General features: G+C 39.7%; 1 protein-coding gene across 7 annotated transcripts in view; it reads right to left on the bottom strand.

Annotated features, from left to right (window-relative positions):
- The window catches only part of AHCTF1 (AT-hook containing transcription factor 1), a 98,969-nt gene that overhangs the window by 55,124 nt on the left and 18,613 nt on the right, over positions 1-25,232 (bottom strand). For all 7 annotated transcript variants that reach the window (XR_012430799.1, XR_006697537.3, XR_012430803.1 and 4 more), the window contains exons 4-14: positions 23,490-23,670; positions 17,223-17,430; positions 14,857-14,973; positions 13,252-13,336; positions 11,394-11,544; positions 9,207-9,339; positions 8,932-9,113; positions 8,369-8,430; positions 6,853-6,981; positions 4,018-4,108; positions 2,840-2,929 (exon numbers count right to left, since the gene is read on the bottom strand). Coding sequence is in view for 4 of the 7 variants with exons in the window: in XM_005539591.4 (XP_005539648.3) it covers positions 2,840-2,929; positions 4,018-4,108; positions 6,853-6,981; positions 8,369-8,430; positions 8,932-9,113; positions 9,207-9,339; positions 11,394-11,544; positions 13,252-13,336; positions 14,857-14,973; positions 17,223-17,430; positions 23,490-23,670 (1,429 nt within the window). In the remaining 3 variants the exon portion in view is untranslated. The remainder of the gene's footprint in view (positions 1-2,839; positions 2,930-4,017; positions 4,109-6,852; positions 6,982-8,368; positions 8,431-8,931; positions 9,114-9,206; positions 9,340-11,393; positions 11,545-13,251; positions 13,337-14,856; positions 14,974-17,222; positions 17,431-23,489; positions 23,671-25,232) is intronic.

The following is a 25,232-nucleotide window of genomic DNA, read 5'->3' as shown; positions in this document are numbered from 1 at the left end:
TATCCTCACAACCAGTACACATCAAAAGACAGGGATTTACTTTAATGACCCATTTAGTTACATTAATATTTAATGTGTTATTGGTCTAGAAAACAACTGTCTTCATTCTAAAATCCTTCTTTAAATCAAATCAAATTCTAATTTGCTTTTTTTTTTTTTTTTGAGACAGCGTCTCTCGCTCTGTCACCCAGGCTGGAGTGCAGTGGTGCAATCTCAATCTCGGCTCACTGCAACCTCTCCCTCCCAGGTTCAAGCAATTCTCCTGCCTCAGGCTCCTGGGTAGCTGGGATTACAGGCATGTGCTACCACACCCGGCTAATTTTTGTATTTTTAGTAGAGACGAGGTTTCACCATGTTGGCCAGGCTGGCCTCGAACTCTTGAACTCAGGACCTCAGGTGATCCACCCGCCTCGGTCTCCCAAAGTCCTGAGATTACAGGCATGAGCCACTGTGCCCGACCTAATTTGCTTTACTTCTAATACTTTTTTTGAGATAGGGTCTTACTCTGTCACCTAGGTGGGAGTGCAATGGTACTATTATCACAGCTCACTGCACTCTCAAACTCCTGGGCTCAAGTGTTCCTCCAGGCTCAGTCTCCCAAGGAGCTGGGACTACAGGCATGTGCCACCATGCCCAGCTAATTAAAAAAAGAATTTTTTTTTTTGGCAGAGACGGGGGTCTTGCTATATTGCTCAGGCTGGTCTTGAACTCCTGGCCTCAAGCAACCCTCTCATCTTAGCCTCCTAAAGTGCTGGGATTACAGGCCTGAGCCACCACACCTAATCTCTAATACATTTAAAACACTTACTATGCTTTGTATTTTAATTATTCTTAGAGGTTTTTTTTTGAGACGGAGTCTCGTTCTGTTGCCCAGGCTGGAGTGCAGTGGCCGAATATCAGCTCACTGCAAGCTCCACCTCCTGGGTTTACGCCATTCTCCCGCCTCAGCCTCCCGAGTAGCTGGGACTATAGGCGCCTGCCACCTCGCCCGGCTATTTTTTTGTATTTTTTAGTAGAGACGGGGTTTCATCGTGTTAGCCAGGATGGTCTCGATCTCCTGACCTCGTGATCCTCCCGTCTTGGCCTCCCAAAGTTCTGGGATTACAGGCTTGAGCCACCGCGCCCGGCCGAGGTTTTTATTTTTTAAAAAACCCAACCTACCAGTAATAAAGCTCAAAGCAGCAACAGCTGAACTACCACGTTAAACTCCCAAACACTGCGCTATCCTCAAAGAATCAAAGCAGTCACACGATTTATGAATTGAGTTTCTTTTTACAAAACATAATGAGGTCTAACAAACATTTTTCTCTTCTAAAAAAAAGACATTTTTACTCTGATCCTAAACACCTGATAGTGTTCTTCCAGACCTCAATCACACTGATTACTGAAATACTTAAATTAATTCATGACAACAGTTTCATAAGTATAGCCTAAACACACTAGAAAGCTCCATGTCTTCCTAACAAACTTGATTGGTATAAAAATTCTCTACTAAGAATAACTTACATTGTGAAAAGCTATCTATAGTCAAATCACTTCAAAAGTCCATCTGTTTACTCATCATGACACAAGAGAAATGACTAAAACATTTACCTCTAAATAAACTTAAATTTTACTTGCACTTACAGTGCAGCTGTATCTCTAACTACTAGTACTTTCAGCCTTGTATTTGCCCTAACTGGACATGATAGGTTTTTAATAGTCATGACATACCCCAAGACTCAATCAAAATGAACAAGAGACTAACAAAACTGTCAAGAAGGAAAATGATTTGCCACCACAATAATGACATCTGTCCATGGAGGACAACGGTGATGCACTTTTACCCTGCCACTCAACTTCAACATTTCTATCAATATGTTAAATAGAAAGTAAGTACAGAAACTTCTGAGCATTACCTAGCACATTCCCCTTACTCCATCACCAGTATATTTAGTAAATTAAACTCCTAAGACCAAAAAGACAAGTTATAATCCTAAAACCTCCTATTGTAGGCATATCAGCATGTTGCCAGTTTAATGACCTGCTGCAAAATCTTGATCAAAAATTACTTTTGGCTGGATGGAATGGCTCACGCCTTGTAATACCAATGCTTTGGAAGGCCCAGGCAGGAGGATCGCTTGAGGCCAGGAGTTCAAGACTGGCCTCGGCAATATAGTGAGACCATGTCTCTACAAAAAATACAACAATTAGCTGGGTGAGGCAGCATGTGCCTGTGGTCCAAGCTACTCAGGAGGCTGAGGCAGGATGACAACTTGGGCTCAAAAAGTCAAGGCTGCAGTGAGCCATGAACTCACCACTATACTACTGCCTGGGCAACAAGTAAGACCATGTCTCAAAAAAAAAAAATTACTTTTATCACTTTAATGTAAAAAGAAATAATTTTCTTTTGGGACATCTTCAAATTTTAAGAGTTTACAACTTTACAACTTCAGGCTGGGCGCAGTGGCTCACGCCTATAATCCCAGCACTTTGGGAGGCCGAGACGGGCAGGTCATGAGGTTAAGAAATCAAGACTATCCTGGCTAACATGGTGAAACCCCATCTCTACTAAAAATTACAAAAAAATTAGCAGGCGAGGTGGCGGGTGCCTGTAGTCCCAGCTACTCGGGAGGCTGAGGCAGGAGAATGGCGTGAACCTGGGAGGCGGAGCTTGCAGTGAGCCGAGATCATGCTGCTGCACTCCAGCCTGGGCGACAGAGCGAGAGTCCGTCTCAAACAACAACCAAAATAAGAGTTTACAACTTCAAAATGATTAAAAATTATGTACTTCAGACATAAACCAAGGTTAGTATTTTAATATCAAATTCTGTCCTACATCTAGACTTCTAATACTTACATAGTCTGTCAAATTCCTCTTTTGTGAGAACCACTTTATTCCACGTCCATTCAAGAACAAAGCGCAAATTAGTAGCAGAATTTGGTTGTTCTTATTTGTAAATACAAAAGGGAAAAAATAAAGATTATTAATTACACACAGAATTCTAAATTGCTGGTGGGAAAACATGGCAGACAGCACCCTAACCGAGTGAACACCAACACTGAATGGAGGCAGAATGGACCTTTCAGCGCATCACACCACAGAGCACATCACGTCGGGTAGCACTGCCACCGAAAATTAAAACCTGTCACTTAGTCATGAGGAGAGATGGCAGGCACAAACTTAAATGCAGCCTATAAAATAAGGCATTTCTTTTTTTTTTTTTTTTTTTTAAAGTCAATTTTTTGAAAGACAAAGTGACAAAATGTACAAGATTAAGGGAAATTATAAAAACAACTACAAAGTATTCCAGATCTCTTTCCAAAAAACTAAATACAAAGCATGATTCTGAACCCTCTCTCCCCTCTAAACTGAAATAAAGGACATTACTAGGATTTCAATAAGGTCTCTAGATTTGATAAAAGTCTTAATTTTCTTGATTTTTTTAATGATCACAAAGTGGTTCTGTAAATGAGTATCCTTATTCTTAGAAGCAGCAATACCAAAATATTTATGGGCTAAAAAAGCATGATGGCTTATCATCAAATGGTTCAGAAAAAAAACGATTCTCAAATGGTTCTGAACAGATGTGTTCAGAAATGGTTCTGAACCATGTGTTTGGGGTGTGTGTGAAAAGTAACAGTGATACACACAACAATTTGGATGAGTTCCTAGAGAATTTTGCTGAGTAAAAAAGGTAACCCCAAAAGGTTACATACTGCATAATTCCATTTATGAACATGTTTAAAATGACAAAATTCTTGCCAGGGGTTAAGGATGAGGCAGAAGGAAGGTGGGTATGGCTATAACAGGGCAACGTGAGGGATCCTGGTTGTGCTGACTATACTAAAGGTGTGTCAGATCATAGCACTGCGGGCAAATGTGCTAAAGGGGGTAGGATCTCTCTATTGCATCTTAACAACTGCATGTGGATCTACCATTATATCAAAATAAAAATAAGAAAAAAATACAACAAATAGCGAATTGCTAACTTTAAAAATACCAAACATTTTACTTGTTAAAAATCAGAATCTTACCTTCTGTTATCCATCTTTTGATATAACCAGTCAAAAGTCCCAGGGAACTAGTCTGAATTGCTGCTGACAATATAGCTTCTAACTGTTCTTCCTAAACCATGCATTATAGAAAGGAAAGAAAGAGGGTGTGAGATCACAGGCAAGTTCTGGTTCTGAATTTAAAAATTTTAAGGCTAAAAAAATCATTATGACCCATAAGAAGGGCTATAATCAAAAGACAGTAACAAGCATTGATAAGGATGTGTTAAAACTGGAACTCTCATATACTGCTGGCGGGAATGTAAAATGGAACAGCCACTTTGCAAAACAGTTTGGCAGCTTCTCAATATGCTAAACATAGACTTACCACATGACCCTCCAATTCCACACCTAGGTATATACCAAAAAGAAACAAAAATACACGCCCAAGCAAAAATTTCACATGAAGGTTCCCAGCACCACTATTAATAGCCATGAAGTGGAAACAACCCAAATGCCCATTAATTGTAGATAAAGAAATTATGGTCATAATTTGTATGCTCATACAACAGAATATTATACAGCCATATAAAAGGGGATGAAGTACTGACACTTGCTATAACACAGATGAACCTTGAAAACATGTTAAATGAAAGAAGACAGTCACAAAATATTACATATTATTTGACCCATTTATATGAAATGTCTAGAACAGGCTGATCTACACAGAAAGTAGATTAGTCGTTACATAAAGCTGGGCAAGATGGGGCAGGCAGGAAGGTAAGGGAAAAGGAGTGACTGTTAATGGGCACAGAACTTTCTTTAGAAGTAATAAAAATGTCCTAAAATGGAATGTGATGACAGTTGCAGAATTCTGTGAATTAAAATCACTGAACTGTATACTTGAAATATGTGAACTGCATGGTATATGAAATATCTCAATAAAGCTGATATTTTGAAAATCACTGAGTCTGGTTTAATATCAGAGGAATCTATTGATTTCATTCACTACAGGAGCAAATTAAAAGATGTTCAAGGCCGGGCACGGTGGCTCAAGCCTGTAATCCCAGCACTTTGGGAGGCCGAGACGGGCGGATCACGAGGTCAGGAGATCGAGACCATCCTGGCGAACACGGTGAAACCCCGTCTCTACTAAAAAAAAAAAAAAAAATACAAAAAACTAGCCGGGCGAGGTGGCGGGCGCCTGTAGTCCCAGCTACTCGGGAGGCTGAGGCAGGAGAATGGCGTAAACCCGGGAGGCGGAGCTTGCAGTGAGCTGAGATCCGGCCACTGCACTCCAGCCTGGGCGACAGAGCAAGACTCCGTCTCAAAAAAAAAAAAAAAAAAAAAAGATGTTCAAAAAGGAATCACATGAATGTAAGTTAAATAGGTACAGAGGGAATTACATGATAATGGCCCACAAAACTCAAGAAGGCATGATTCTAAATGGAGACTCACTGAAGCCATTTACATTAATACCAGAGACAAAACAAAAACGTCTGCTACTAACATTATTATCCTATAGTTTATAGAAGTTCTACCACATTGCAATGAGAGAAGTCAGTAACTGGTCAGGCACAGTGGCTCACAGTGTAATTCCAGCACTTTGGGAGACTGAGGCGGGCAGATCACTTGAGGTCAGGAGTTAGAGACCAGCCTGGCCAACATGGTGAAACTTTGTCTCTACTAAAAATAAAAAATTAGCTGGGTGTGGAGGCACATGCCTCTAGTTCCAGCTACTCAGGAAGCTGAGGCAGGATAATCACTTGAACCCAGGAGGTTGGAGGGTTACAGTGAGCCAAGATCGTGCCACTGCACTCCAATCCGGGCAACAGAACAAGCTGCTGTCTCAAAAAAAGAAAAAGGTAGTAACAAACAAATGAAAAAAGTCTATTATTTGCTGATGGTCGCATACCTTGAAAGTTATGTAGATATCAAATAAATATAAAAAAATGAATTGCATTTTTCCATACAGCCATGTGTTGCTTAATGATGCGGATACATTGTTAAATGTTTCGTTAGGTGTGTTTCGCTGTTGTGCAATCATGGTTAAGAGTGTACTTACACAAAGTTAGATGGTGTAGTCTACCACGTATCAAGGCTATATATATTGCTCCTAAGCTACAAACCTGTACAGCATGTTACTGTGCTGAATACTGTAAGCATCTGTAACATAATGTGAAGTGTATGTGTATTTAAACATAGAAACGGTACAGTAAAAATACATTATTACAGGCTGGGCAAGGTGGTTCATGCCTGTAATTTCAGCACTTTGGGATGCCAAGGTGGGAGGATAATTTGAAGCCAGGTATTCAAGACCAGCTAGCCAACATAGCCAGACCCTGTCTCTACCAAAAAAAAAAAAAAAAAAAAGGCTAAGCATACTGGTGCCTGTCTGTAGTCCTAGCTACCTGGGGAGGCTGGGGTGGGAAGATCGCTTGCTTAGGCACAAGCGGTTGAGGCTACAGTGAACCATTAGGCACAAGCGGTTGAGGCTACAGTGAACCATTAGGCACAAGCGGTTGAGGCTACAGTGAACCATTAGGCACAAGCGGTTGAAGCTACAGTGAACCATTAGGCACAAGCGGTTGAGGCTACAGTGAACCATGCCACTGCATTTGGCCTGATGCAGCCATGAGGTGCTTCCTGTCCTATATCCTTCTATACAGCTAAGTCAACCTGCTGCCAAGTTATGGCCTATTGGGTATTAGGAGTAGGAATTTTAAGCCAAACCTAAGACCACAACTGCTGATCACCCACAGTATTACACTACTTCACCTATTTTTGCAGAAATTACCTAATACATTTTTATTGTAATAGAAAGCTAATAACGTGATCCAACCGAAAGAAAACAGTAAGAGTCAAAAATCATCTCACTTGGCTTAAACTGGAAGGCTGAATATCAACAAATCTTGGGGAAAGAAGGCCAGCTACAAGACATCGATTATAACCATCAGGAATGACTTCATTGAGTGATGGCCCTGATTTCTTTAAAAAAGTCAAAGTCTGTAACAGATAAATTAGTAAGGCATCAATCAATACTCAATTTGAATCATCAAATTTAAGATTAATAAATTACACTTAAAATTTAAGTAAAATTTAAAGATAGCAAATGGAAATTATGAAAGACTGTATTTCCTTGCAAGAAACAGTTTATAGGTTCTTAAGCTTAACCAATGCTTGCCAGTTTTGAATAATACAAAATATATATATATATATATATATTTTTTTTTTTTTTTTTTTTTTTTTGAGACGGAGTCTCGCTCTGTCGCCCAGGCTGGAGTGCAGTGGCGCGATCTCGGCTCACTGCAAGCTCCGCCTCCCGGGTTTACGCCATTCTCCTGCCTCAGCCTCCCGAGTAGCTGGGACTACAGGCGCCCACAACCGCGCCCGGCTAATTTTTTGTATTTTTAGTAGAGACGGGGTTTCACCGTGGTCTCGATCTCCTGACCTTGTGATCCGCCCGCCTCGGCCTCCCAAAGTGCTGGGATTACAGGCGTGAGCCACCGCACCCGGCCTAGCTTATATATTTTTATGAACTGTATAACCCTGCTGTTTTCTCTAAAGCTGACAGGTTTGGTGACATCTTGACAAAACTCACACACACAGAGAAAAACTCTGGCAGTCTATTCCTCTTTATCGAATGTGAAAGAGATTTGATATGAAGTATAAATTCATCCACATCTGGTCGATTCTCAATGAAAAGGTCTGCCACATCATGCTTCCCTAGAAAAGTATTTTTCAGGCCGGGCACAGTGGCTCACGCTTATAATCCCAACACTTTGGGAGGCCGAGGCAGGCGGATCACCTGAGGTCAGGAGTTTCAGACCAGCCTGGCCAACATGGTGAAACCCCATCTCCACTAAAAATACAAAATATTAGCCAAGCGTGCTGGCGGGCACCTGTAATCCCAGCTACTCAGGTGGCGGAGGCAGGAGAATCGCTTGAACCTGGGTTGCAGAGGTTGCAATGAGCCGAGATGGCGCCACTGCACTCCAGCCTGTGCAACAAGAGCGAAACTCCGTCTCAAAAAGAGAAAAGTGTTTTTCAAAATTCTTTTTTTTCCCCTGTGCCAGGCACTATACCACTGTGCTAGGTACCTTCTTTGCATTACTTCATTTCCTCATAAGCTTTCGGAGGAGACAGAAAGCTTGAGGTTCAAGTAACTAGCGTCTACATACATTAGTTGCTAAAAATATTCAATACGTCTTCTGGCAGGTTGTCATTGGTAACTGATACTACTAGTTGCTAATCTCATAAACCTAGCAGAAGCCACCATTTAAGCCAAAACAACTGTCAATATCACTAACACTAAATCAAACTTAAATCCATAAATCAACTATATTCCAAGATCTGATTCGGTTCAATTAAGAAATCACTAATTGTTACCTACCTCCTTCTGAAAGCCAGTACAAGTTAAATGAACAACTCCTGAGTTTAACAAACAAGTGGCATCTATAAAAAAGATTTAAAAAATTACCCACTTACATATATTTAAAATGGCATTAATAGAACAAAATTTATCCAAATAACAGACTGCAAGGCATCAAATTATTACATATAATAAATCTTTAAATAAACTTTTCTAGGTATTTTCACCCTAAGAATAGATAACAAACCTATTACACAGCAAAACAACAAGAAAAAAGCAAAAAACAAAACTCAAAAAACTCCGAGCACAGCTGAGAAACACAGCAAAAAAATAAAAACTACTATAAAATGCAGATGTGAAATAGTTAATATCTTTCCTAGCAGGTTCAAAATAAGTCATAATTCCTTTATAAAACAAAAATACTAAATTTCTCGTGTGCATATATTAATTTCCTAAGTTATCCATATGTTAACTAACCGTGAGATATAAACGGATAACACCAAATGAATAAACTACACAACACAGACATTTACATACTTTTGTGCATTACTTTTCTTAAGAGGTAATGTTAAGGAAATACATACCAAAATTATAAGTACTTGGGTTAAAAAACTGCTCAGGAGGTGGATATGAAGGAGGGACTCCTCTATTTAAACTTCTCTCATGTACTAATATATCCAAGATGCCATGTGGAGAAGTTCTACTTACAACAGACTCCAAAGACCACAGTGCAAAATAAGAGCAATTATGTAGGTATTCTCCTGACCTAAAAGAAAATTTAAAACATTACTAAGTCATTAATCAGCTACATATACAAACACAAAGAGAAAGGAGAGAGAAAGAAAAAAGAAAATCATACCTTAACGAATCTGGCATTTGTGCATGATACCAACGATTTATATCGAAAAGCCCCAAATATATAGAAGGCTTTCCCTGTCCATATATATTCACCTGCCAGGTAAAGACTGAAACACTAGTGTCAGGAGATAGAGCTGAAAAAAAAAAGATAATTTTTAAAAACAGAATAAAGAATCTCAAAGTAAAATTACCTCAACAGAATTATAGCGAGATCTTCTTATAGCAAGATCTTAAGAGGTTTAACTCATATTAAGAGGTTTAACTCATATTCCCCTTGATTCATTAAAACGCATTTATATCATTTGTATGTAAGACCAGATTCATTCACTTGCATTTTGACTGTTTCTCAATTTTAAGGCCTTATTAAAAAGTACTCACTTATTGGAAGTTATATCCTTGCTTGTTTTCAGTTAATACCTGAGCAACGTTGAGGTATTAGAGGCACAAAGTAGAAAATGATTTGAATGAACAGTCTCCCAAGAATGATACAGAGCTAGTAGTAGAGAAGTTAATTCACTACCTAAAATGGATGCCTTTGGGCATTAAGGCTTTATTATGATGAATCTTAGTTGAGAGGGACTTATCTAGTTACATGGTAAAGGGGGAAAAAGAAAAGTGCTTGGATGGTGCCTGTGGAATGGAAAGACAGAAATAGAGTAAGGGACATCAACAGGAGAAGAAGGAAGTAAAAATCTGAAACACTACTATAAGGAAACAGAAAGAATGAGGAATAAGAGAGAGCATGGCCAGGTGCAGTGGTTCACGCTTGTAATCCCAGCACCTTGGAACGCCAAGGTGGGCAGATCAATTGAGCCCAGAAATTCGAGACCAGTCCAAGCAACACAGCAAAACCTCATCTCTACAAAAAAAAAAATACAAAAATTAGCTGGGCATTGTGGCATGCACCTGTAGTCCCAGTTACTCAGGAGGCTGAGGTGGGAGGATCACTTGAACCTGGGAAGCAGAGGTTGCAGTGAGCTGAGATTGTGCGACTGCTCTCCAGCCTGGGCGACAGTGAGACCCTGTCTCTAAAAAAAAAAAAAAAAACAAAAAAACCCAGGCCGGGTGTGGTGGCTCACGCCTGTAATCCCAGCACTTTGGGAGGCCGAGGCAGGTGGATCATGAAGTCAGGAGATGCAGACCATCCTGGCTAACATGGTGAAACCCGTCTCTACTAAACATACAAAAAATTAGCCGGGCGTGGTGGCCGGTGCTTGTAGCCCCAGCTACTCAGAAGGTTGAGGCAGGAGAATGGCATGAACCCGGGAGGCGGAGCTTGCAGTGAGCTGAGATCACACCACTGCACTCCAGCCTGGGTGACAGAGCGAGACTCCGTCTCAAACAAAACAAAACAAAACAACAAAACACCCTGCCACTATAAAAAATACAAAAATTAGCCAAGCGTTGTGGTGTGTGCCTGTAGTCCCAGTTACCTGGGAGACCAAGGTGAGAGAACTGCTTGAGCCCAGAAGGTCAAGGCTGCAGCGAACCAAGATCGTGACACCACACTCTGGCCTGGACCAGCATGGGCATCAGAGTGACACCTTGTCTCTAAATAAATAAATAAATAAATGTTTTAAAAAGAAGTGAGCTCATGACAAGTTCTGTTTTTCACATGTTTAACCGGATCTGAAAACTGGATCAGAAATACAGATACAGGCCCTAGCCAAAAGGGCATTTCTGGGTTGGGTAAATTCACTGTGTGATTTAATCCTCACAACTACCCACTGCAAAAGGTCTAACTGTATGACCCCACTTACAGATGGAGAAACAGGGCTCTGAAATGTTAAGCAAAAAAAAAAAATTGCCAGGAAAAAGCGATGATACTAAGGAAACAGAAAACATTCAAGACAACCAAGGCATGTATACCATACACGGCTCAAAAAATACACAGGTAAACTTCATTCAAAGACTAGTCACACTAGTTCAGACTAGGGATCACCTGTTCGTTCTGAGAACTAGATTAAAATAAAAGGGTCCTTCATTACCCTAACCTATTTTATTTTTTAGTTATACATAGCAATCTGGAGAGCAAGATATATCTAGTATCTCATATAGAACTGAATAAATTCCATAATTACCATTCTAATTTTCTTAACTGCCAGGAGTATGAAATCTGGGAAACAATACCTGTCATAAATTTTAAATCCAGCCTTCACATGACATATTTTCAAGTACTTTAACTAACCTTCATTCATGCCTTCCTCCCTGTCACCATGAGATCGAAATTTCTCTATACTCTGGCATCCCAACAATTTGGTATTACTCGTCTGTCCCCTCAAAGGGAACATGCCACCTGTCAGGTCCAGGGTGTATCTTTCTTCACAGTATTCTAACCCCTGTAACATAAAATACATGCAAATATTAATCTGATTCTAGGCAAAAGGTCACTCTAAAATTAAATATTCTCCAAATTTAACCTCTGTAACATAAAATATACGCAAATATTAATCTGATTCTAGGCAAAAGGTCACTCTAAAATTAAATATTCTCCAAATTTAAAGATTGTTCACACAATACAAAGAAAACAATTTAGACTGAAGAGAACCAATCATGGGAAAAGGTTCTAAAATTTTACATACTTTAAAACAAATAGAGTGAGATTTACTCTCTCAAAAATAATTACCAACAAGTCTTCCAAAGTTGTTACTCAACACAGAAGCCCTCATGCACTACTGGTTGATATGTAAAGTGGAATAACCATCAAAATTATATATGCATACATCCCAGACCAGCAATACTATACCTGTGTTCTCACAGAAATTCTTGCTCTAGAAGAGTTCTTAGACTTTTAGCTTATTGATACCTTTAAGAATCTTGACAAAAGGCTATCAGACTTCCCCATAAAAATGCAACACATAGGCCGGGCGCGGTGGCTCAAGCCTGTAATCCCAGCACTTTGGGAGGCCGAGACGGGCGGATCACGAGGTCAGGAGATCGAGACCATCCTGGCTAACACGGTGAAACCCCGTCTCTACTAAAAATACAAAAAACTAGCCGGGCGAGGTGGCGGGCGCCTGTAGTCCCAGCTACTCAGGAGGCTGAGGCAGGAGAATGGCGCAAACCCGGGAGGCGGAGCTTGCAGTGAGCTGAGATCCGGCCACTGCACTCCAGCCCGGGCTACAGAGCAAGACTCCGTCTCAAAAAAAAAAAAAAAAAAAAAAAAAAAAAAAAAAAAAAAAAAAAAAAAAAAAAAAAAAAAAAAAAAAAATGCAACACATAATTCAGGGACTTTATGGATTCCCTGAAATCCATTTCTATACCCCTCAAACATTAGGTTAAGAAAAGTCGGTTCTAGAGACAGGTATATGAAGGTGTACAAAATATAGCTATTAGCAGCACCCCTCCTACTTCCTCAGGAATTCAGCTGAAAAATAGGTACCATCTAAAAGTCTAGATGCATATACCCTCTTATAAAAATCACCCCTTGGCTTAATGCTTGATACGTTAGAGCAACAAAGTGGAATTACTTTTCCTGTGTACCAATTAAGCCACAAGCTTGAATCTAGTCCAATATACTCATTGTAGAGGAAAATTATATATGAGAAGTTAAGAATGCTACCTTGGTAAATAGATAAAACAGATCTCTAATTTAACACTACTTCTACTATATTATGCATACAATATTAATTTGCATATAAGAATCGCTTTTCACGGCCAGGCACGGTGGCTTACGCCTGTAATCCCAGCACTTTGGGAGGTTGAGGCGGGTGGATCACGAGGTCAGGAGTTCAAGACCAGCCTGGCCAAGATGGTAAAACCCCGTCTCCACTAAAAATACAAAAAAATTAGCCAGGCGTGGTGGCAGGCGCCTGTAATCCCAGCTACTCTGGAGGCTGAAGCAAAGAATTGCGTGAATCCGGGCGGTGGAGGTTGCAGTGAGCCAAGATCGCATCACTGCACTCCAGCCTGGGCAACAGAGTGAGATTCCATCTCAAAAAAAAAAAAACAAAAAGAATCACTTTTCAGTATCTTAAAACAAAGACAGCATATTTAAAATAGAAAACAACAAAAGAATATAAACCCATAGTCCAATGACCATTTACCTCATATAAGATTTGTCCTGATGCCAAACACTTTCTATTACCAAAGGCCAGCTGCAGCAGATGCAAACTCAAAACATCCCCTTCACTGAAACAGAAATTAACCAAGACGCACTAAATACATTAATACATTAAACATCTCCTACTATCCAAGTAAGTTTAGTTTGCTTGCAATGTTGACTGCATGTGACAAAACTAAGATCACAGGGAAGAATTTAGTTTTATTTGGTCATTTTCATAAAATGTAGTCCTTTGAAACAATAACTGACATTTATTGATTCTAATCAACTAAACTGATGCTGATTGCATACTGTAGGAGATATCGTATGTGGCAAAGACTGATTACTCAGTATTATTTCTCAAATATTCCTTCCTCAATGGGTATACTCTACTTAAACACAGGGTTGCCTAAAGTTGTACATTTCCCAGCTTCCTTTGCAGCTAGGTGCAGTACCCTGTGGTAGAGTTGTGGCCACGATGTAAACAGAATTACCCCATAGTAACCTCAGAGAACCTTCCTTAATGAACAAAATATCCTTTGTGGCTTCATCCTGGTCTCTTCCTCCATCTTGCTATTTTTACTTAAAATGCAGAGGTTCAAAGGACAGTGGGGGGTGTGGGAAGGAGAAAGGGCTGCTGGGGGAAGGGTAGGGAAAAAAATTTTTTTTAATGTGGATGTTGCCCTGGACCATGAAGACAAGGCCTATACAATCAAGACACAAAGTGAAGATACTAAATCAGCCCTGTAGTGAAGAACTCAAGCACGAAGCATGCAGTAAGTGTTAAGAGCACAGATTCCGGAGCCACATCATCTGAATTTGAATCTTACTACTAGTTGATCCCTCTTAATAATTCCTATTACTAGTTATTATTTCTTTTATTTGGCTTCTGGCACACCACACCTTCCTAATGTTCTTCACACCATACTATTTCACTCCTCAGTCCTTTGCTTGAGTACCCAGCTCTCTTGTTCTCAATCTCCAAGTACATTTGAAGAGTAAGAAAGCAGGGTACTGAGATTGAGAACAAGACAGCAGGGTACTTGGAAGGTTCCAAGGCTCTCTTAATCTGTGAAAAACATTCAAATACATTGGCACAATTTCTTCCAACTGTTATCTCAGAATTATTCAAGCACGTAGAAACAACCATTTAAGTTTTAAAATAATTTCAACTACTACTCACTAACTCACTGAAAGAATTATGTTGCCTTCACTAAAAAAGACTACATAACTACATAGACTACCTGTTCTATTTTTGACTAATTTTTAAAGACGGTATGTATCGGGCCAGGCATGGGGGCTCACGCCTGTAATCCCAGCACTCTGGGAAGCTGAGGCAGGCAGATCACAAGGTCGGGAGCTCAAGATCAGCCTGACCAACACGGTGAAACCCCATTTCTACTAAAAATACAAAAATTAGCCAGTCGTGGTGGCGGGCACCTGTAGTCCCAGCTACTTACGAGGCTAAGGCAGGAGAATGGCATGAATCCATGAGGCAGAGGTTGCAGTGAGCCGAGATTGCGCCACTACACTCCAGCCTGGGCAACAGAACAAGACTCCGTCTCAAAAAACAAAAAACAAACAAAAAAACTGTTTGTATGAGACCTACCTGTCTTGTGTAGACTGAACAGCCCACAAATAACAGCAATTCCGAGGATCATTCTCAGGTTCTTGAAAAGTGACAGCATACACAGGAACTCGTCCACTTTCCAACTGTATGTAATATCTGAAACAGACAAATTAGTATATTTCATATTTTTAAGTTATTTTATAGAAAGGAAAAAGGTACATCATATAAGAATTTGGGTTAGGCAACCACTGTTCATACATTCCCCCAGAATAAGTGATCTGTAGGTCATGGCCAAGTCATCTTATCTGCAAAAATACACAGGGTACAAGACATCAAGACTACGGTCATGGCACCCATCCCCCCCAGACAGAACTGGGAAGAGTGAGAATTACTCAAGCAGATGCATTTACGTGTGTGTAAACTGGTCCTAAGAGTCGTATTCAATGCCTGAGAGGCAGAACTGACGAGAGTTAGAATTACTCAAGCATACGCATTCATGTCTGTGTAAACTGGTCCTAAGAGTCATATTCAATGTATACTCCTACATACCGCTTAGCCATAAAAGGTGCCCTACAAAGAGACAAGATACTGCCACAAGACTTTTCAGCTGTTTGGGTTTAGCGTCAGTTTCCCCACTACTACAACAGAAGATGAGTTAGAAACTGAAGAGTTCCCATAAACTGCCAAAAAAGCAAAAATTGACCAAGAGATGATAGTGTTAGAGAAGGCACTACTGTAGAAGCGAGGTACTGCAGTTATTTCTTGAGAAGCAAATTCAAAGACGAGCTGACAAACCAGGGGCTGGGTGCGGCAGCTCACACCTGTAATCCTAGCACTTTGGGAGACCGAGGCAGGTGGATCACAAGGTCGGGAGTTCGAGACCAGCCTGACCAACATAGTGAAAACCCATCTCTTAAAAATAAAAAAAAAAAATACAAAAACTAGCTGGGCGCAGTGGTCACACCTGTAGTCTCAGCTACTTGGGTGGCTGAGGCAAGAGAATCGCTTGAACCTGGGAATTGGAGGTTGCAGTGAGCCAAGATCGTGCCACTGCACTCCAACCTGGGCCACAGAGTGAGACCTCGCCTCAAGAAAAAAATAGAAAAAAAAGGAAAAAAAAAAGAGCTGATAAAAGGATAACAGCAAAGAGAGTTAAGATACACTTCCCATAAGATAAATTACTCAATAAAATATATCAATATGCCTTGGGAAAAATGGAGAAACAAATCAATCGACAACTTAAGGGCCAAATAGGCATCTACTTAACTCTTTTTTTTTTTTTTTTTTTTGAGACGGAGTCTCGCTCTGTCGCCCAGGCTGGAGTGCAGTGGCCGGATCTCAGCTCACTGCAAGCTCCGCCTCCCGGGTTTATGCCATTCTCCTGCCTCAGCCTCCCAAGTAGCTGGGACTACAGGCGCCCGCCACCTCACCCGGCTAGTTTTTTGTATTTTTAGTAGAGACGGGGTTTCACCATGTTAGCCAGGATGGTCTCGATCTCCTGACCTTGTGATCCGCCCGTCTCGGCCTCCCAAAGTGCTGGGATTACAGGCTTGAGCCACCGCGCCCGGCCAAGCATCTACTTAACTCTTAACACAAATTAACTTAGCTACAAAGTATCAATATAATTATATTTTTGGGACTTTTTGACAGCATAAAAAATTTAAAACACAAGTATTTTGTCACTTTGATTTTTAAAAATCCTTTTTTTCCCCTCTCAACTGAGAATTCTTTATTCAGCTGTGACTTTACACAGATGATGACTGGGAAGGTACTTCTGAAAGAACTCATACTATACACACACAGTCATGTTTCTGTTCTGTAAAGGGGACCTGTTCTGAGAAATGCTCATCAGGGATTCAGTCATTGTGCGAACATCATACAGTGTAGTAACACAAACCTAGATGGTATAGCCTACTATCCACCGAGGATACGTGGTACAGCCTGTTGCTCTTAGTCTACTAACCTGTACAGCATGTTACTGTATGGAATACTGCAGGCAACTATAACACAATGGTAAGCATTTATGCATCTAAACATTAAAAAGGTACAATCAAAATACAGTAAAATTTTATGAGACCCCTTTCTTATATAAGGTCTGTTGTTGACCAAAACACTGTCAAGTTACAAAGTCATGCTTTACTAGCATGTTAAACACAATGATTGCAATGCCTTTTAAATAAACACTGAAAAAAAAAAAAATCAAGCTAAATTCATGTGCTAAGTCACCCCTTTATGGTATTACATTGATTTAATGCCATGAAAAATTAGTCATAATCATTCATTCAGTCATTAATCTACCCACCCTTTTCTCACTACGCTAATTTTTAAATATTAGCAACTAAGTACAAGCTATATGCAAAAAGAAACTACCTGTAACCAAATAAGGGAAAAAAAGTTATACTTACTCTCTTTTCATGCTTTTCATGTTCCAAAGTGCTAGATAGCCATCGGAAAAACCTACAGCAAGCTGATTTGTCCTGTTTATGTAGCTAAGAGTTGAAACGGCTGTTCCTGTTGGACTTACTAACTGGAAACACAGATGGCGCCCTTCTCTCATCACACTTTCTCTAATGTGTGGTACTTCAGCTGGGATACCAGTTAGAACTTCAAGATCTAAAACCACAAATTAGACAAATGAAGTTAAAAAACTAGAAAAACAAATGTGTCATCCATTATTCAAGCTGCAAATGAAGTTAATTGAAATTAAAGATTAGTGATATGGTTCGGGCACGGTGGCTCAAGCCTGTAATCCCAGCACTTTGGGAGGCCGAGACGGGCGGCTTACGAGGTCAGGAGATTGAGACCATTCTGGCTAACACAGTGAAACCCTGTCTCTACTAAAAAATACAAAAAACTAGCCGGGCGAGGTGGCGGGCGCCTGTAGTCCCAGCTACTCGGGAGGCTGAGGCAGAAGAATGGCGTAAACCCGGGAGGCGGAGCTTGCAGTGAGCCGAGATCTGGCCACTGCACTCCAGCCTGGATGACAGAGCGAGACTCCGTCTCAAAAAAATAATAATAAAAATAAAAATTAAAAAATAAATAAATAAAAGATTAGTGATAACAAAAAAGTATGTTAAACTAGAAAATCACCATCCTTATCTATTTAAATGCCATAATTTAAAAAATACATTCAATTATATAATATTAAAAAATTCTCTCAGTACATCTCAAATATTATCTATGGTAGAATTTTTTTTAGGGTTAACCATCATAAATAAAACTGATTATTTCTTTATTGAAATTTAGTACTACTATCTAAATACCTTCCTTGGAGCAATGGCCGATTCCAGGTCAGGGGGAAGAAAATACTTAATGAGCCTGGTACATCTTATGCCAGTAATCTAGGAAGCTATCACAGGTGAAAGGAAATGTATCAGACAACATGAAGGGGCTCTCATTAACAACGAAAGGACATTGTGGGCATCAAAAACAATAAAATTAATGAAATATAGTAAACATGCCAAACCTGAAAAATTCACAGGGATTAAAAAAAAAAAAAAAGAGGCGTGGGGCAAGAGGGAAGCCTACCCTCCCCACCTACAAAAGACCCTAGATTGAACAACTGGAAGTAACTGGGTATCACCTGCTTACTCTGAAAATTAGTACTTAAGAAATACTATTTATCCTGCCTGTTCTGTACACATTGTGTTTCAGAGTGACCAAAACCCCCTAATTAATGAGAAAATTATGCTTTACATTGACAGAACGTAAAAATCATCATTTTGCCGCCTTTAATGAAATAAATGACATATCCAAGAATCTTAGGCCGGGTGCGGTGGCTCACGCCTGTAATCCCAGCACTTTAGGAGGCTGAGGAGGGCAGATCACGAGATCAGGAAATCAAGACCAACCTGGCTAACACGGTGAAACCCCGTCTCTACTAAAAAAAAAAAAAAAAAATACAAAAAAATGTGCCGCGCGTGGTGGTGGGCGCCTGTAGTCCCAGCTGCTGGGGAGGCTGAGGCAGGAGAAGAATGGCATGAACCCAGAAGGCGAAGCATGCAGTGAGCCAAGATTGCGCCACTGCACTCCAGCCTGGATGACAGAGCAAGACTCCGTCTCAAAAGAAAAAAAGAAAAAGAATCTTAATGAATGAAACAATTAGTTCAAAGTAGGTTTTACAATTTTGGCATTACAATATTCCCTCCCATTATTTGCAGTTTTGCTATCCAATTTCAGTTACCTGTGGTAAACCAAAGTACAAAAATATTAAACAGATAATTCCATATATATATATACACACACACACACACAAAAAAAATTCAGCTGGGCGAGGTGACTCATGCCTGTAATCCGAGCACTTTGGGAGGCTGAGGTGGGTGGATCACAAAGTCAGGAGTTCAAGACCAGCCTGACCAATATGATGAAACCTCGTCTCTACTTAAAAAAAAAAAAAATTAGCCGGGTGTGGTGGCATGCACCCATAGTCCAAGCTACTTGGGAGGCTGAGGCAGAAGAATCACTTGAACCCAGGAGGTGGAGGCTGCAGTAAGCCAAGATTGCACCACTCCAGCCTCTAAAAAAAGAAAACAACAACAAATTCCAAAGTTTTAAATTGCATGCTTCTCTGAGTGGTATGAAGAAATGTGCTACCATCAAAGGGACATAAATCATCCCTTTGTCTGGTGTATCCACACTGTATACGCCACCCTTAGTAGCCATCTTGGTTATCAGATCAACTGTCACAGTATTGTAGTGCTTGTGTTCAAGTAACCCTTATTTGACTTTACAATGGCCTCAAAGCACAAGAGTAGTCATACTGCCAATTCAGATGTGCCAAAGAGAGGCTGTAAAGTGCTTCCTTTAAATGAAAAGGTCAAAGTTCTTGACTTAATAAGGAAAAAATCATGTGGGCAGCGTTCAATACTAGCTGTGGTTTCCAGCATCCACTGGGGGTCTTGGAACATATCCCTCACAGATAAGAGGGGACTACCCTGCAGAGGGCTATCCTGTACACTGTAGGATGCTAAGCCACATCATTAGTTTCTAACTACTAGTAGCAAGTAACACCAGCAGCAACAATCAAAAATGTCTTCTAACATTGCCAAACATCTCCTGGAGGACAAAATTCACCCCTCATTGAGAACCACTAGTTTAAAGTTGATGAGAGACTTTAAAAAGGATGGATCATGCTGTCACCACGTGAATACACTGATCACTACATTGAAACTACTAGACACTATGTGTCTACCCATGTGATACAATATGAAGTACTCAGCACTTCCAAAGTACCTTGCCAAAATGTTAAACCTTAATCTGTAACCAGAGCTAATTTACATTTGCAGAAAATCGAAAATATGACACCACATGAAACCAGTTAATTCCAAAATGTGGAACATTCTATCAGAGAACTTCAGCAAGTCAATGGCACTAAAAATAAAAACAGAGAGAGCAGAAAGAGGATTGCTGTACATTCAAAGAGACTTGAGACTTAACTGTCAAATGAAATTAATGTGTGGACCGTGTTTGAATTCCAATCCAAACAATCCAAACGTAAAAAGATGCTTTGGATAATCACATCAATTTGATTACAGACTAGATAGCAGACTATACCAAAGAAGTGTTACTGGCATTATGATGATGGAATAAAATATCCCTATGTGCTTTAAACTAACACAGAAGAAAAGAGGAAAGGGGAATGAACTAAACTGACACACGTATAGTAAATGTTGAAACTTCACTTGAATTTGGGTGATGGGAATATGGGAACTCTTGAATTCTTCCAATTATCTGAAAATGTCTGAAATCTTCAATAAAAAAAGAAAAAAACTCAGATTCATATATTAATATAACCACTGTGCAAGAGCAGATTCTCTCATTGTTGTAACAGAGGGAAAATTGTATCATACTGTCCTAGAACAGGCCCCACCCCCAAATCACTTCCGCTTCTGATGTCTTTTTCAAACAAGCGATTAGATTTTGCCACAATAAACAGTTCACAAAAGAAATGGGTAGGCCCTATGGGTTCCAATGTGGAAAGATATATAAGAAACTGGTCAAGTTTGGGGAAGGTGCAGAACAGTATTTATGCTGTATGTTTGGAACTTCATTTCCTATCTTGGTGTATTTCAGTGAAGCCTGAACAGCTGTAATCATAAATTACTTTTGTAATCAAGAAAATTTATTTTGCATTAAACCCTAAAGCTTAATTTTTTGTGCTATAAAGTCCAACTGCTTCCTAATTTTCAAAATTGAGAAATGGTTCTGATCACAATCCAGAGACTTTTGTTACAAAATTATCCTTGTGCCCCTACTGATTACTGACCTCTGAAATGAAGGATATTTTAACGCTACCATATTGACTTGAAGGGAGTTTTCACTATGAATATAAGCATTGTAACTAGCCTTATACCTATAACCACAAAATACACTCTGAAACAAAAGCCCATCAAGCCTACTTCTTTGATCAATCTTCTATGAAGAGCAGTCATACCATTTCTGATAATCTGTAAATTCATTTTTAGTTATTGTTTTTGCTAATCAATTCTTATCATTTAAACTTTACATAAAAATTTCATTAATCAATCAGGTTTGTATACATACCAAATTTTTGTTTTTGTTTTGTTTTGTTTTTTTGAGACGGAGTCTTGCTCTGTGGCCCAGGCTGGAGTGAGTGGCGCCATCTCAGTTCACTGCAAGCTCCGCCTCCCCGGTTCACACCATTCTCCTGCCTCAGCCTCCCAGTAGCTGGGACCACAGGCGCCCGCCACCGCGCCCGGCTAATTTTTTTGTATTTTAGTAGAGACGGGGTTTCACCGGGTTAGCCAGGATGGTCTCGATCTCCTGACCTCGTGATCCGCCCGTCTCGTCGGCCTCCATAGTGCTAGGATTACAGGCGTGAGCCACCGCGCCTGGCCACATATACCAAATGTTAAGGTATAGCTTCTATCTGTGAAGTTTTTTTTTTTTTTTTTTGAGACAGAGTTCCACTCTTGTTGCCCAGGCTACAGTGCAATGGCACGATCTCGGCTCACCACAACCTCCGCCTCCCAGGTTCAAGTGATTCTCCTGCCTCAGCCTCATGCATTAGAGGCATGCGCCACCTCACCCGGCTAATGTTATATTTTTTAGTAGGGACGGGGTTTCTCCATGTTGGTCAGGCTGGTCTCAAACTCCCGACCTCAAGTGATCTGCCTGCCTCAGCCTCCCAAAGTCCTGGGATTCCAGGCATGAGCCACTGTGCCCGGCTCTTCTATGAAGATTTTTAAAAGTGCGTGTATGACCATTATTTCTGCCAAATCAAATTTTTTCAGGTCTGATTTTGCATATTTACGTTTCGTTCAATGATTTTGGCTCTTCCATTTCTTAAGTATAGTTTTTACCACTTGCAGTTTTTTTGCTTTTGTTTTTTTTGAGATGGAGTCTTGCTCTGTCGCCCAGGCTGGAGTGCAGTGGTGCAATCTCGGTTTAGTGCAACCTCTGTGATCTCGTGATCTCAGTTTACTGCAACCTCCATCCCAGTTCCACACCACTTGCAGTCTTAATCAGTTTTTTTATACACTGACAATTTTTATTATGTTCATTATAAATTAGATAAAATGTTGATAGTTTGTATCTATTTCTGAGCTGCTCCATAAATGAAAAGAGCTACACTGACATTCTAGGCTTGCTTTAAAAATCAGTGTGCTGGGCATGGTGGCTCACTCCTGCAATCCCAGCACTTTGGGAGGCCAAGGCAGGTGGATCATAAGCTCAAGAGATCGAAGACCATCCTGGACAATATGGTGAAACCCCACCTCTACTAAAAAAAAAAAATACAAAAATTAGCCGGGCGTGGTGGAGCCTGCCTGTAATCTTAGCTACTCAGGAGGCTGAGGCAGGAGAATTGGTTGAATCCGGGAGGCGGAGGTTGCAGTGAGCCAGGATTACGCCACTGCACTCTAGCCTGGCAACAGAGTGAGACTGCGTCTCAAAAAAAAAAAAAAAAAAAAAAAAATCAAGAATGTCCTCACAAAGCCAAGGTCAAAATGTTTTAAAAAGGGTCAAACAGTCCCTTTCTAAAAACTAAGAGTAAAAAAACACATTTTAACGTTAGCTCTTCCTTTCTTCATAAACCAAAGTCTCATAATTTTCAAAAACTGAAAGCACTTAAAAAAATTAATTTTATAAATACAAGCATTTAAAGGAAAAAAATTGTTTCATTTTCTTTGACTCTGAATAGAATTAACTTCTATTTTAGGATGTCATTTTGTGAGAAAGACTTTTAATTACTGTTATTTCCTATTACTTTATTTCTATCTTGGTGTTACCACAGAAACACAAACAATATGCCCAAAAAAAACACTATGTTAGATCGTACATTGCTGGATAATTTCATATTGGCTGATAAGGCTCAAGATTTCTTACATTTAGCCCTTATTCCGGCATTTACTTAAGAATAGAGCTTATTCAGATATGTACATGGAAACAAAATCAATTATCACTACCTTTCTCAAGGCCTGCTTGAGAACATATGAACACTTGATCAACAAAACAGTATCTTATGTAAGAAGTATCCACTGTGCTCAGGTCCAGCTAATAAAAAAGATTTTAAAATACCTTTTTTTTTTAATAGACAGGAAGATATCTTTTATTTTACTCCAGTTGCTATAAAAAATTTTGGCTATTTAAAAAAATATTGCAACAGAATATCCAGGTGCTCCATTTTTGGTTTCAAGTAAAGAACTGATTACCTGACGCTTCAACTTCATTTTGATTGCATGACAAGTCATCCAAACATAGGTCAATAAGAAGGATCTGTCCAACATCAGTGACCACAGCTGCCACTCCAAAAAGCCATCGCAGACTTGGATGTAGATGCTGAGTGCTTGCACTGGCTCCTCCATGATTAATTATAGGTTCAATAGCTGTCACCTAGAAAACATAATACATGATTTGCTTTTCTTCTGCAAAGTAAGAAAATACAATTAACAGCACAATACATTTAAGTTAAAGCAGGTTATCAATTATAATAGATTTAAGATTATCAAATAGAGTAAATCTGCATTTGATACTTGTGACCTGAATAATGAAATCTTCAGATATACTAGGAATTACACCATCACTCAATACAGAAAAAATCACGCAGTTGGACTAACATTGATGTTTACGGAGAGCTTACTATATGCCAGGCATTGTGTGAACTGGCTCATTTAATGTTCAAGACAACGCTTTGATAGTAGACTATGTGTGATTATTTCTCTTTAAAGATGAAATAACCTAAGGCTTAGAAAGTTAGTCTAGTTATTCAAGCCATAAAATCATTACACATAAAACTCAAACCTAAATTGTTCTCACTTTAAAGCTCTTAAACAGCTACTCTAGGATTCTATGGACTCTTCTAAGAGTAAAAACTAACCATTCTCGAAAAATTTACTGCTTACTCTTTATAAAACAAACAAAAAAAGGTATTTTAAGTCCTCTTCATACCTTAAAGACTGAAGAGGTCTAGCCTTCTTTCTACTGGACTTCATATAAAGTTCTAGCAGTCACTGGATCACTGACACTTAACAAGAATTGCTATTATTTAAAGAAAGCTATACTTTAGCTATTTTATGGAGTCATATTTTTCCCCTTCATCTCGTGAGTCAAATTTTAAATGTCTGTAACTAGTCATCCATATTTTATACCTAGCTTTCCTTCAATTTCCTATTAATTCATAAACATTAATTAGGTATGATATATAAAATGGTGATTTCTACGCTAATACAGGTTGAACATCCAAATCCAAAAACCTGAAACCTAAAACATTTCTCGTCTCAGGCGTTTCGGATAGGGGATTCTCAACCTGTACTGACGAATGTTCTGGTAAGAAAAGAAAATATCTGATATCAATGATTTATGTGTTAATAAGATTAAAAGTTTTCTTCAGGCTGTAACTTACTACAGACAAAAGCCTGGCTCTTTCTCTGTATTAGTATACAAAACATTACTTAGTGTTTCTAATTCTGAAAGCTGTAACTTCATCATTTTTTCTTTTCTAATGACTATAATAATGTCTATAAATACCAAAGCATATTCAATTCCTCAGTGAGGAGTAGAAAATCTAAGTTTGCATTCCTCATACAAATACTATATGAAGTGATTAATAATATTACCTTAATTTTAGAAGACAGTTAAAAATAAACATATTGCCGGGTGCTGTGGCTCACGCCTGTAATTCCAGCACTGTGGGAGGCCGAGACGGGCGGATCACAAGGTCAGGAGATCGAGACCATCCTGGCTACCATGGTGAAAACCCGTCTCTACTAAAAAATACAAAAAATACAAAAAACTACCCGGGCGTGGTGGTGGGCGCCTGTAAGTCCCAGCTACTCGGGAGGCTGAGGCAGGAGAATGGCGTAAACCCAGGAGGCGGAGCTTGCAGTGAGCTGAGATCCAGCCACTGCACGACAGCCTGGGCGACAGAGCGAGACTCCGTCTCAAAAAAATAAAAA

Source organism: Macaca fascicularis, chromosome 1 (assembly GCF_037993035.2).
Source record: "Macaca fascicularis isolate 582-1 chromosome 1, T2T-MFA8v1.1".
Classification (NCBI taxonomy): domain Eukaryota; kingdom Metazoa; phylum Chordata; class Mammalia; order Primates; family Cercopithecidae; genus Macaca; species Macaca fascicularis.
The sequence above is the reverse complement of the archived record's forward strand: the minus strand, read 5'-3'. Positions and strand labels throughout refer to the sequence as shown.